Raw genomic sequence first — 12,111 nt, forward strand, 5'->3', positions numbered from 1 at the left:
AAATTTTACCATATTTGAATATTTCCTCCACTAGTGTATAAAGGAACGGCAGTTTCATGTATCTCTTGGTAATGAAATTTATTTAAGTTGAAAAAGACATACCACGATTTTGCAATATATATATTTAAGGTGTTTTAGATCTAATGCATGTATCAAGAAAGGTGACAGACAACCAAGCTGGTGAAGTGATCCATCTTCATACCTTTTGAAATTCATCCACTTTTCATATTTAATTTGTTGGAGTTCTCTTTCTGTATTTGATTTGAACCACTAATTGATAAATGTATAACAAATATAAGTTCCTGTAACTTTTAATTTTGTGATGAAAAACTGCTAATCGTGGAATAAGATGCTGTTTAAAAACCACATTAGTCTAGTTCGCACTCGCCAAATCTTTTAGTGATGAAACAAAAAGAGATTAATTAATCAAATAAAGTAAAACTAAATAATCGTAAAAGAGATTATTCTTAGCTTCTACTCTTTGCTGCTGCATGTTGATTTTTAAGAGACATCAACGTTTCGCCTATTTCAGACAAAGAAGGCTCATCTCTCTGACTCTCTGTACGTATATGTTTAGTTTGTCTAAATTAGTTAAATGGATGTTATTGCATGTAAACAGAGGGGTAAAATTGATGTGTATATAATAACTATCCGTGTAGACGGACAGTACCGTACCAAAGATTTTTAAACCGGTCTAGAAATAGAACCGGAACGGATAATAGATTCGGTTAGTTGAAAACCGAAATTAGGTTTTAAATCATAAACCCAAGAAAGGTAAAACCCTTGTCGTCTTCTCCGTCTCTGCCCTCCCAAACTTTCCGGGAAAACAAAATTTTCTCGGGAGTCTCCCAAATTGCCAAACCCTAATTCCCAAATTCCATGATCTGCAGATGGATTGCATTCAATCCAAGCAAAATCTCCCGTGTCCTCTCTCCTTTCTCTTCCCTCTTCTCCACTAAACTCTCCTCCTCCTCCGTCGCGAAACTCGACGACGAGCCGCTTTCCGCAACCAATTTCACATCCGATCAGAGAGATTACTTCGGTCATGAGATTCTCTTCGGGATGAAGAAGATCGGGTTCCGTGAGTATCTCCACGGGGGTCAGTTTCGAAGCGTGGCTTCGGAGTTGAGGCAGGTCCATGTGGAAGAGATCATGTGTGAATTGATGGGTGAAAGTCCGGATCTTTCGGTTTGGTTTTTCAAAGAGCTGAAAGATGTTTATGGGTTTCGCCACTCGAGGCTCTCCTCGTTGTTGGTTTCTCATATCTTAGCTGGTCAAAGACGTTTCAAAGAGCTTCAAGTGGTTGTGGAAGAGCTCCTCCGAGAAGAAGGCAAGTTGTTCAATTTCGCTTAAAGCTTAGAGCTTTTGTATAAAAGAGGAACCTTTAGAGTTGTGTAATGTAGAAATCTTCTTCATTTGTTACCTGAATATGACTTATTGCTGCTTTTCTTTTAGGCTCTGGTTCAGCATCTTTGCTTTGTGAGCTTCTTCTCTCTACTAGCTTCAGGAAGTGGGAATCTACGAATGTAGTTTGGGATATGTTGTTGTTTCTCTCATCGAGATCCAAAATGGTTGATGATTCACTTTACATCCTGGAGAAGATGAGGGATCTGAACTTGAGTGTGTCTACACAAGCATACAATTCAATTTTATATAACTTCAGAGAAACAGATAAGATGTGGGATGTGTACAAGGCCATCGAGTCTAAAAACGAGCACACGTACTCAACAATTGTAGATGGATTGTGCAGGCAGCAAAAGCTAGAAGACGCAGTTTCTTTCCTCAGGGATTCCGAGTGGAAAGACATTGGCCCCTCTGTAGTTTCTTTCAATAGTATAATGTCAGCTTACTGTAAATTAGGTTTTGTAGATACAGCCAAGTCGTTTCTCTGTACAGTTTTGAAATGCGGGTTGGTTCCTAGTGTACATAGCCACAACATACTCATCAACGGACTCTGTCTAGCTGGTTCAATCGGAGAAGCTTTAGAACTGGCTGGTGATATGAGTAAGCACGGAGTGGAGCCTGATACCGTGACGTACAATATCCTCGCGAAAGGGTTTCATCTCCTCGGTATGATCAAATGGGTTTGGGAGGTCATTCAACAGATGCTTGATAAAGGTTTGACTCCTGATGTTATTACATATACCATATTACTATGCGGTCATTGCCAGTTAGGGAACATTGACAAGGGCTTGAGACTGCTGAAGGATATGTTGTCGAGAGGGTTTGAGTTGAACAGTGTCATCCCTTGCAGTGTGATGCTCAGCGGTTTATGTAAAACAGGACGTATCGAAGAAGCTTTCTCCTTGTTCTATAGAATGCAAGCCAATGGGGTTAGACCTGATATCGTGGCGTATTCTATTGTGATTCATGGCTTGTGTAGATTAGGAGAGCTTGATTTGGCTATTTGGCTTTACGACGAGATGTGTGCCAAAAGGATTCTTCCGAATTCTAGGACACATGGTGCTATGTTGCTTGGTCTATGTCGGAAAGGGATGATACTAGAGGCAAGAGCGCTTCTTAACTCTCTGATCTCAACCGGCTGCACACTTGATATCATCCTGTACAATATCGTTATTGATGGGTATGCAAAGTCTGGTTGCATTGAGGAGGCGTTGGAGCTATTCAGGGGAGTGATTGAGAGTGGGATAACTCCTAATGTTGCAACTTTCAATTCTTTGATTCACGGTTATTGCAAGACTCAGAACATAGCTGAGGCTAGAAAGGTCTTGGATGTCATCAAGTTGTATAAATTGGTTCCAAGCGCTGTGAGTTACACGACTCTGATGAATGCATATGCTAACTGTGGAGATACCGAAAGAGTAGACGAGTTGCGCCGTGAGATGAAAGCGAATGGGATCTCACCGACCAACTTCACATACTCTGTGATCATCAAAGGACTTTGCATAGGCCGGAAACTGGAGAAATACAACCAGGTACTGCGGGACATGGCTTCTGAAGGTGTAACTCCAGATCAGATCACTTACAATACAGTTATACAGCATCTATGCAGGGCTAAAGATTTGTTCAGAGCGTTTGAGTTGTTGGAAGAAATGAAATCTCGAAACCTTGAGCCTACGCCTGCCACTTATGACATTCTAATCAACGGCCTTTGTTTCTACGGTTACTTAAAGGATGCTGAGAGGTTTCTATGTTCGCTTCAGGAGAGGGATGTTAGTTTATCGAAATTTGCTTATACCACAGTGATCAAGGCGCATTGTGTAAAAGGTGATCCTGAAATGGCGGTGAAGTTGTTTCTTCAGGTGCTAGATAGAGGATTTGATGTTTCTGTCAGGGATTACAGTGCGGTGATCAATCGTCTGTGTAGGAGAGAATTGGCAAAGGAGGCTAAGTTCTTCTTCTGTCTAATGTTATCCAGGGGTGTTTCGCCTGATTTAGACATCTGCAGAGTGATGATCAAGTCATCAGATGTGCTTGGTTGGACAATTAAAGCAGGTTTGTTGCCTTGAAAAGCTATTGTCTTATCTTATGTGCTAGCTGGAGAAGGTATACTTTGAGTAGAGAAACTGTCACAGGAAGAGGTAACTTTCATTAGTTTTACTGTGATTGTGAAATAATAAAGCAAACAAGTTGCTTTGCTAATTAACTGATACTTTGTTAACAGATTAATCTTAGCTACCGGATGGTACCATCGGGGGCCAATTGTATCAACATTAGCTTCTTCAATGGATCGCTGTCAGTGATGTTTCTTGATCATTGGTTTTAGTGTTCTTATAGATACTTCCTCTTTGTTGTCCATTTGTCGTCGAATGATTGATTCTTTACCCTTGAAATTAATACTATGTGGCTTTCTGGTTTTGTTTGGAACAGGTCACTTATGTATTGTACTGTTGATAAAGCACCGTGCAAAGCAGCTTTGGGGTTCCCTCAACAAACACAAAGCGTCATTGGTGGTTTTGCTTCTCGAGTCTAAAGCCGTTTTGTCTTGTTCAAGTTCTTCTGAAGGTAAACTCAGTGGTTCTTGAGCTTTCCCTGTTTCTTTACCAAATCTGCAGTGTGACTATAGCATGCTGGAATTTTACACTAGAGTGTTGGTGAATGGGTTCAAATGGGGAAAAGGGTATATAACTAATCAAGCTTCATGTGTGTTAGGTCTATTTTAATTACTTCAGTTTTTTGGGATGGGACTCAAGAGTCTGAGCCTGTTCTTGACTGTGACATCTTGTAAGGTTGTTGTTCTTGGTGTAAGAACATATCTTGTCAATGTTTGATTCATTTTTACCAATCCCCATCATTTTTTTTTCTCAGACGATTTTTTGATGTAAGAAGTCTATTATATACAATGTATCGAAGAAAAGATTACAACAAAACTTGGTGATAAATCACAAACAAACTCTGCAAATATTCAATCGTTTTCTTTACTACAAGCAAGTTTTATGTGTGTTTGTGACAACATCCACCAATGACAAAATGAAACCATTGAGATAACACCACTTGGTTATACATATACCACATTTCTATATATATAATAAATATAACGATATTACAAACACAAAGCTCACAAAATTACAAATTACCCATTTATATGTATGTATAATAAATATCTTATACTGATATTTGATTAATATTTAATAGGGAGGATCATTTTGTTGGGTCTTTTATATAAATATAAGATAAATCTCGTCAGTTGTTCTTGGGAGGATGGTGCCTTGGTTTCCAGTAATCAGCAGTGTAGGCAACGAGATCATCCTCTTCCTCAACACCTGTTTCCTTCTCTATTGGCTTCTTCGGATTCATCTTCATCTTTGTCGTCTCCTTGCTAAACTCTTCTCCACTTCTTCTTTGTACTTGCGCCTTCTTCATTGCATCATAACCATCAACATGCTTCACCATTCAACATATTCTTAGTTTTCATATAAAGTATACTACTACTGGAGTACATGTTTATGAGTAGATTCAACCTAGCTAAATCTTGACTAATTAACAAATATGAACTACAAGAGAGGCCATTATATTTGAGTAGTTCTTATGTATTATACTATTATTCATTACTCAAAGAAAACATAGAAGTAAACATTTGGAACGTGAATACTATACCTTTGCATTTGAAACAAAGTTAACACTTGACTTTTCATTCTTATCTCCTGATGAAACAAAATATGACACATATATTAGATACGTTCTGGTTAAGACAAATATATAAAATCATGCATGCATTATCTTTCATGCAAAATGGAAATAAATAATCATTCGATTGTCATTCTCATAATGCAAGTCATTATTACGTAAAGGTCATAAACTATGGGTTAACTCGAATATTCATGACATTCAAAATATGAATTGTTTATCAGAGAAAAAGGAAGTAAAATAGAGAGAGATAAACCATGAAGGGAATATCCACACGAGAGGCAAAACAAAAGAAGGATAAACAAACATAGAAAGCTTGAAGTGATGGTCATCGCTTATTTTTGCCTTTAGCTACGAAAAATATTCTCAGAAATGAGTTATGAGATCAAATCATGCAAATGGTGATGATGAAGTATAAATGTTGATTAACTAGTGTTTATATAGGATCCAAGAGAAAGACAAATATAAAACTATATTTTTATTTTACCACAAGCCATGTGTCTCTATTGGGAACCTGCCATCGGCGTTTGGGACATGGATAGATTCCCAAAAAATGCAGGAAACTGTAAATTACAACATGATGATCCAAGTTTTCACTTCACAGTTAGAGACCTTTCCAACTAGAGTAAGAGAATGAAAAAAGTTAAGTGAATATAGTCTCGTATTTTATCAATGCAGTTTAAAATAATATGAGATATTTTGAGAATTAAGATTATAAAACTTCTCTATTTAAAAATATTTTGGTCCAATTCTAATATCTCAACAAAGCTACCGGTCATAACAATGTAAAAGAAAAAACATCTTGTTGACCAAACTTAAGTCAATTGGATGCATTATTCAAGAACATCCCTTTTTAATTTCGTAACTAGATTTTAACCCGCACGTTCGTGCGGATATTTTTTCATTTTATAAATGCATTAGATATTATTACAAATGTTTTAAATATAAAATTTTCATTTTAGTATTATATATTATGTAACTCTATAATATTATTGTTTATATTTTTTATTCAGCACTATTCATATATAGTGATTTTTAATACATTTTACTTTGTTATTAATGTTTATTTCTTACTAATATATTTTTTGAGTTAGATACAATAAAATAACAATATGAAATAATCAAATAGAAAACCTCCTTCAAAATATTTTTTTTCCTTAATTTATACATTTTGTTATAATACATTTTAAAAATTTAAAATTTATATTATAGAAAATAAATATGTTCAAGATAATTTATATTTGCCTGCTCCGTTTAAAAAATATACTTTAATATATATTATTTTAGTATATTACAGAATTTAAGTAAAAAAAAATTGTTTAAATATTATAGCCTGTTATTTTAATAAATTTTATACATAGTAGCATCTATCATATTATTTTACTAAATTTTATTGATATAAGATATTTTTTGGATGCTATGATATTAAGTTTTTTTTTAATTATATTTTCAAAATATTCGGTTGCTTTAATTTTTACAACATATATAGTTTTTTTTTTGTGGTGCATTTCAAAAAGTTATTCTTTATTATCTGTGATTTAATATTTTGTAAAATTTGAAATATTATCATTTCGAGTTTGAATATTTATTTTCAAAATTTATATTTTGTCAAGTAAACTTTGAAAAATTACAGTACTATATTTGAGTTTGGAAGATTACATTTTGAATTTGTTTTTGTTACTATATTAATACATTATTTTATAATAAAAAATATTTAAATTTTGGGGATATTTTCTAAATTTTCTCAACAGATTTTGTTATAATTAAGAAAAATTTATAATTAAAATTTGATTTGAACTATTAAAATTCCATAGTTTTCTAATAACATATTTTTAAATAGTATATGAATTAAAGGTTATTATATAATATTATATCTTTGTATATAAACATTTTAAAAAAATATTGTCAAGAGTTTCAAAATAAATAAAAGATAATACAAAGTTGTAGATATAAACGCTTAACATATCTTAAAAAAAATTAGTTTTGTATAAAAATATTATATAGTATACGATTTTTAACTCATTTTAATGATGAGTGATAATTTATTTAAATGAAACAATTAAAAAATATTTTTTTAAAATAATTGTTTAAATATTATAACCTGTTATTTTAGTAAATTTTATACATAGTAGCATCTATCATATTATTTTACTAAATTTTATTGATATAAGATATTTTTTGGATGCTATGATATTAAGTTTTTTTTTTAATTATATTTTCAAAATATTCGGTTGCTTTAATTTTTACAACATATATAGTTTTTTTTTTTGTGGTGTATTTCAAAAAGTTATTCTTTATTATCTGTGATTTAATATTTTGTAAAATTTGAAATATTATCATTTCAAGTTTGAATATTTATTTTCAAAATTTATATTTTGTCAAGTAAACTTTGAAAAATTACAGTACTATATTTGAGTTTGGAAGATTACATTTTGAATTTGTTTTTGTTACTATATTAATACATTATTTTATAATAAAAATATTTAAATTTTGGGGATATTTTCTAAATTTTCTCAACAGATTTTGTTATAATTAAGAAAAATTTATAATTAAAATTTGATTTGAACTATTAAAATTCCATAGTTTTCTAATAACATTGATTTAAATAGTATATGAACTAAAGGTTATTATATAATATTATATCTTTGTATATAAACATTTTTAAAAAATATTGTCAAGAGTTTCAAAATAAATAAAAGATAATACAAAGTTGTAGATATAAAAGTTTAACATATCTTAAAATAAATTATTTTTGTATAAAAATATTATATAGTATACGATTTTTAACTCATTTTAATGATGAGTGATAATTTATTTAAATGAAACAATTAAAAAATAATTTTTTTTTTAATTTAACTATTTAATATAATTTTATCATATTTAACTCTTATAGAACTTCTATTTTTATATAATACAGAATCTAATTATATAATTTATTAAAAATAGTATATAATTTTTATTTTCTTTTTTATAATAAAATTTTAGTTAACATTGATTTATAACAATATTATATTATTAATTACAAAATTAATTAATATGTTATTTTATAAAAATATTTAAATTTTAAATAAGATTTTGTTAGATTCTTTCTCAACAGATTTTGTTAGAATTAAAAAATAAAATTTAAATTTATAGTTGGTTTATTATTAATGTTAATAATCAAATATATCATATTAATTATTTCTTTAGGTGGTCCTACTATGATTTGCTAATGGTAGATAAAAATAGAACCCTAAATTAATAGATTAGAAGTGCATGTTATTGAGGGCCCGAGTGGTAACATACATGACAATTACAGGCTAACCGTAGTGCGGTTTTAATAGTAATAAGAACATATAAATATATATGTATATATAGAAAATTTTGTTATTATTAACAACAGTGCTTGGGTAATGCAGTCTGTCACTATTCAGAATCTTAATAAAAACAGAACATTGCAGGTGTGACTGGTAACTATTGAAATAATATTAGGAATTAATAAGAATAAAATTTTGGAAACGATGAGGAATGAGGATTCCTTATCAAAATTAACAAAAAACAAATTTGCATTATAATTCACTACAAAAAAAAAAAGAAATGAAAAAAATGAAGGATAAAAATATTCCTCATGAATGGTAACTTTTTTAATAAACGTTAAAGAATATAATATTCTTTTTCGTTAACTTGATTACCAGTCACATCCTACATTTATGCGCAGGTGAGTACATTTATCTTCAACTTTTTTTTCTTTTTTTTTCTTTTTTTAAGAGATTTAATATTTGAAAGCCCATATATTAGCTAGAACGAGATCCAAACCGTCTTAAGTTATTATTATTTTTTAAAAAAATAACCATTTATAATGTTAAATAATCTAAAATTATAACCATTAGGCCAATTTGTCGTTGATCTCAGATTCCAGCTTGATAGTCTTTATTTTCATCTCGAAGGAAATTCCATTCTCATAATCATATCCTCTTTATATTAAATCCGGAACATTACAACATATTTTTGTAACCAAGTATTATCATGAGAATGATTCTTAAAATTATTAGGAAAATAAGTTGGTCCATATAAACATATACAATGACTTTTATTAAACTAACTATCAAATTAATTAGTATTGTACAAAATAATTATTTTTCTTTCTTTAAATAAAAGCTACGAAATTACTTAATATGATTAACATATATATGACAATTAATGATTATGAATAATACATATTTGATAACAATATTTCAAACCTCTCTCTTTTTTTATATATTATTAAAAGAAATTAAACAATCACATTAAGCATATAATAAAAAAAATTAGTTTTTTCTTATATGCTATATTTTGAATTTTTTAAAAAGACTATAAATTAATAAAAATGGTAAAAGTCTTACATTGAAATTTTGTGATCAATGGTTTTAACTTTTTCTTTGTTCAAGCAAGATACAAATGATGATCATATATCGTATGGGTGGGCGTTGAGATACACGTTCAGGTTCGTATCGGGTATTTCAGTATAAAAGTATAAAACCCGTTCGGATATTTATACACTTCGATTCAAGTTCGGATATTTTATGTTCGGATTTGGATATTTTAGGCCGGGTTTGATATTTAAATTTTGAAGAAAAAATAAATAAATGATTCATTGTTTAAATTTTTTTTGTATTTAAAATATATTTTAACTGGTTTTCTAATTTTTTAAAAATTAAACTATTAATAGGTTTGAAGATAAAACTTTAAAAATAAAAAGACACTAATTTAGTTGTTGTTTTGAAAATTTAGATGTAACTTTTGTTAATGCAGGAAAAAGAGCTTGATATATATTTGAAGTGAGTAGCAAATGATTTTGTCCATAATTGTATGTATATTATCTAATTTTGAGCAAGAAGCATTATTAATATAAATATTTTGAGTAAAATGAGAGAAGTAAACTACAAATATAAGGTTAAATATTGTATGTTTGTTTATCTTCGGATATCCATTCGGATTCGGATATTACCCGTTTGGATTCAAATATTACCCGAACTGGTGAAATAAGTGATTTTTTTTTTGTTTTTCAAGAATTAAATGATATTTAGACCGAGCTGGTGAATATATACTAGACATACATTTATATTTCGAGTCTACACTTATATATTCTATAACAACTTGATATATTAAATTTAAACACTAATATGTTAAATATAGTTTGCTGGTGGTGATTTTTTTTTTAAATTTTGATTCTTAGATATGTATCTATAGTGAAACTATTTTTTACAAATGTCCATTTTTTTAAACTGACACTAATTTAATTCACCGAATTCATAGAAGAAGTTAAAAAAAGAAACTTGACTCATATCAATAAAACAAAGACGAGAATGAAAGCACAATTTTATAGAAATAGAAAATAACTCACTTATGGAGAGTCAATAGTAAACAAATCGAGAGCAGAAAACCTAATCCGCTTTCGTCATTACACAATCGATATTGCCTATTTGGTTTTGGTGATTTGTGTCAACCGCAAAACTTAATTTTCTTTTATGCATATGAAATCTTAAAAATAATTAAAATAAAATGTAATACGTTAACTCTTCGATAACAATAATATATTTAAGAGACCAACATGTATATTCTTCATTTTATAATCGATAAAAATTATAGTGTTATAAAATGTTAAAACTATTTAAGAAACAAACATTATTATAAAAATTCACTCCGTACGGATTATCATCTAGTTTTTATTTTTGTAGCAAACATTAGAATCCACTTTGCAATCAAATGAAGTTTTTATATACCAGACTAAACCTGTAAGAATTCTCTCAAATCATCTATCGCATCTTGAGGCCAGGAACAATATAAGACATCAAATTTTAAACGTATACAGTTGGCTTCCAATAATATAAAATAATCTTATTTTTCGGGAGTATTTCTTTTATGATCTCAATTCATATCACTCATCAGTACACGAAGTGTGAAAGTGAAAAGGCAAGAATTTACGTTGGGAATGGCCACCAAAACTTCGAATAAAGAGAAGAAACATAACGTAAAATGCAATCCACAGATCTATGTGCGTGTTTTGTGATTGTCTCTTGCTATATTGCCACTTTTCTTATATTCAAGAACCAAATAAAATTAGCAAAATTAGTTGTGTTAACTGTTTCAGACTTGCCAATATATTATCTGCAATATTCACATAATTTTGTTCGTATTCGACTACACAGTCCACTAATGTATAAAAAACTGAATCTTAATTAGGGTTGATCTGGACATTCATTTTTAATTTTTTATTCCTTACGGTCTTTTTTGAAAGCGCTTTAATTTTTAATATTAAATATACAGCCAAAATATATAAAAAGGTACAGCCAAAATATAAAGTCACAACCTCAGAGTAATTCCATCTTATTTATAAGTCAAGTGAAAATCAGAGTAGCTTGACATAAAATATCGCTCTATTTTCAAATTACCATTAGTTATACATTAGCTACAACCCTCGTAGATCACTTAAAGCATAGTATATGATATGCATAATCCATACATTTTGTAGAAGAAACATCCACGAAATTTATTTTTTTATTTTTTGAACACAAAGTGAATACTGAATAAAATTAAGATTTGGTAGATTGAAAGACGTCGGTCGAAACATGATTTATTAAATTACTAGTTAATGAAACGTAAACAAAAACATATGTAACTTATGTAAGCCATAGTCTGTATGATTCTTATAATTGGAAAATGTGTATCTTTGTTAGTATCAATTTGTGTATGCTATATCTCCCGCATTTCACCAAAATTTAAGTACCTAATTGCTTTATTCGATCAGAATGTATCACCTTTTTCATCACAAGTACCATATCTTATTTTAATCAGATTAACTGCCGCGTGTGAGCTGTAATTTAACCATCGAAATTTCTGTAAACTATACAGAATTCGAAGGTCTCAACTCAAGTCTCAAGTCATCGACCACTTGATTTTTTTACCTTTTCGGAATATTTACAATAATGCATGTGATTTCATTTTTCGTAGGTTCAGTTAGTTACGCACATTACATGCTAAATAAACGTGAAAACAATCTGTAAA

General features: G+C 29.8%; 2 protein-coding genes across 3 annotated transcripts; one reads left to right on the forward strand and one right to left on the reverse strand.

The window, feature by feature from the left end:
• Positions 1–97: 97 nt before the first annotated feature.
• LOC106346556 (putative pentatricopeptide repeat-containing protein At1g13630) lies at positions 98–4,273 on the forward strand. 2 transcript variants are annotated; one of them, XM_048782242.1, is made up of 5 exons: positions 98–1,330; positions 1,456–3,542; positions 3,626–3,696; positions 3,832–3,966; positions 4,114–4,273. In XM_048782242.1, the coding sequence occupies exons 1-2, from the start codon at positions 880–882 to the stop codon at positions 3,468–3,470; spliced, it is 2,466 nt and encodes an 821-aa protein (XP_048638199.1). In that variant the 5' UTR covers positions 98–879; the 3' UTR covers positions 3,471–3,542; positions 3,626–3,696; positions 3,832–3,966; positions 4,114–4,273. The 2 variants fall into 2 exon arrangements, with proteins under 2 accessions (XP_048638199.1, XP_013641378.2); XM_013785924.3 differs by having other exon boundaries at positions 3,832–4,246.
• Positions 4,274–4,490: 217 nt separating this feature from the next.
• On the reverse strand, positions 4,491–6,064 carry LOC106351275 (protein GOLVEN 5). The gene is made up of 3 exons (XM_013791094.3): positions 5,345–6,064; positions 5,059–5,105; positions 4,491–4,845 (listed from the first exon to the last, which is right to left on the reverse strand). Exons 1-3 carry the CDS (start codon positions 5,418–5,420, stop codon positions 4,645–4,647), a joined length of 324 nt encoding a protein of 107 aa, XP_013646548.1. The 5' UTR covers positions 5,421–6,064; the 3' UTR covers positions 4,491–4,644.
• Between the last annotated feature and the right edge of the window lie 6,047 nt (positions 6,065–12,111).

Source organism: Brassica napus, chromosome A6, assembly GCF_020379485.1.
Source record: "Brassica napus cultivar Da-Ae chromosome A6, Da-Ae, whole genome shotgun sequence".
Classification (NCBI taxonomy): Eukaryota; Viridiplantae; Streptophyta; class Magnoliopsida; order Brassicales; family Brassicaceae; genus Brassica; species Brassica napus.

What these genes read in the sequence shown, in the direction of transcription:
- LOC106346556 (XM_048782242.1), top strand. Translation starts at nt 880, where the DNA reads ATGATCTGCAGATGGATTGCATTCAATCCAAGCAAAATCTCCCGTGTC. An exon ending in AGAGCTCCTCCGAGAAGAAG is followed by an intron (nt 1,331 to 1,455) that starts GCAAGTTGTTCA and finishes CTTTTCTTTTAG; the next exon opens with GCTCTGGTTCAGCATCTTTG.
- LOC106351275 (XM_013791094.3), bottom strand. Translation starts at nt 5,420, where the DNA reads ATGACCATCACTTCAAGCTTTCTATGTTTGTTTATCCTTCTTTTGTTT. An exon ending in GTGTGGATATTCCCTTCATG is followed by an intron (nt 5,106 to 5,344) that starts GTTTATCTCTCT and finishes TTGTTTCATCAG; the next exon opens with GAGATAAGAATGAAAAGTCA. An exon ending in ACTTTGTTTCAAATGCAAAG is followed by an intron (nt 4,846 to 5,058) that starts GTATAGTATTCA and finishes TGAATGGTGAAG; the next exon opens with CATGTTGATGGTTATGATGC.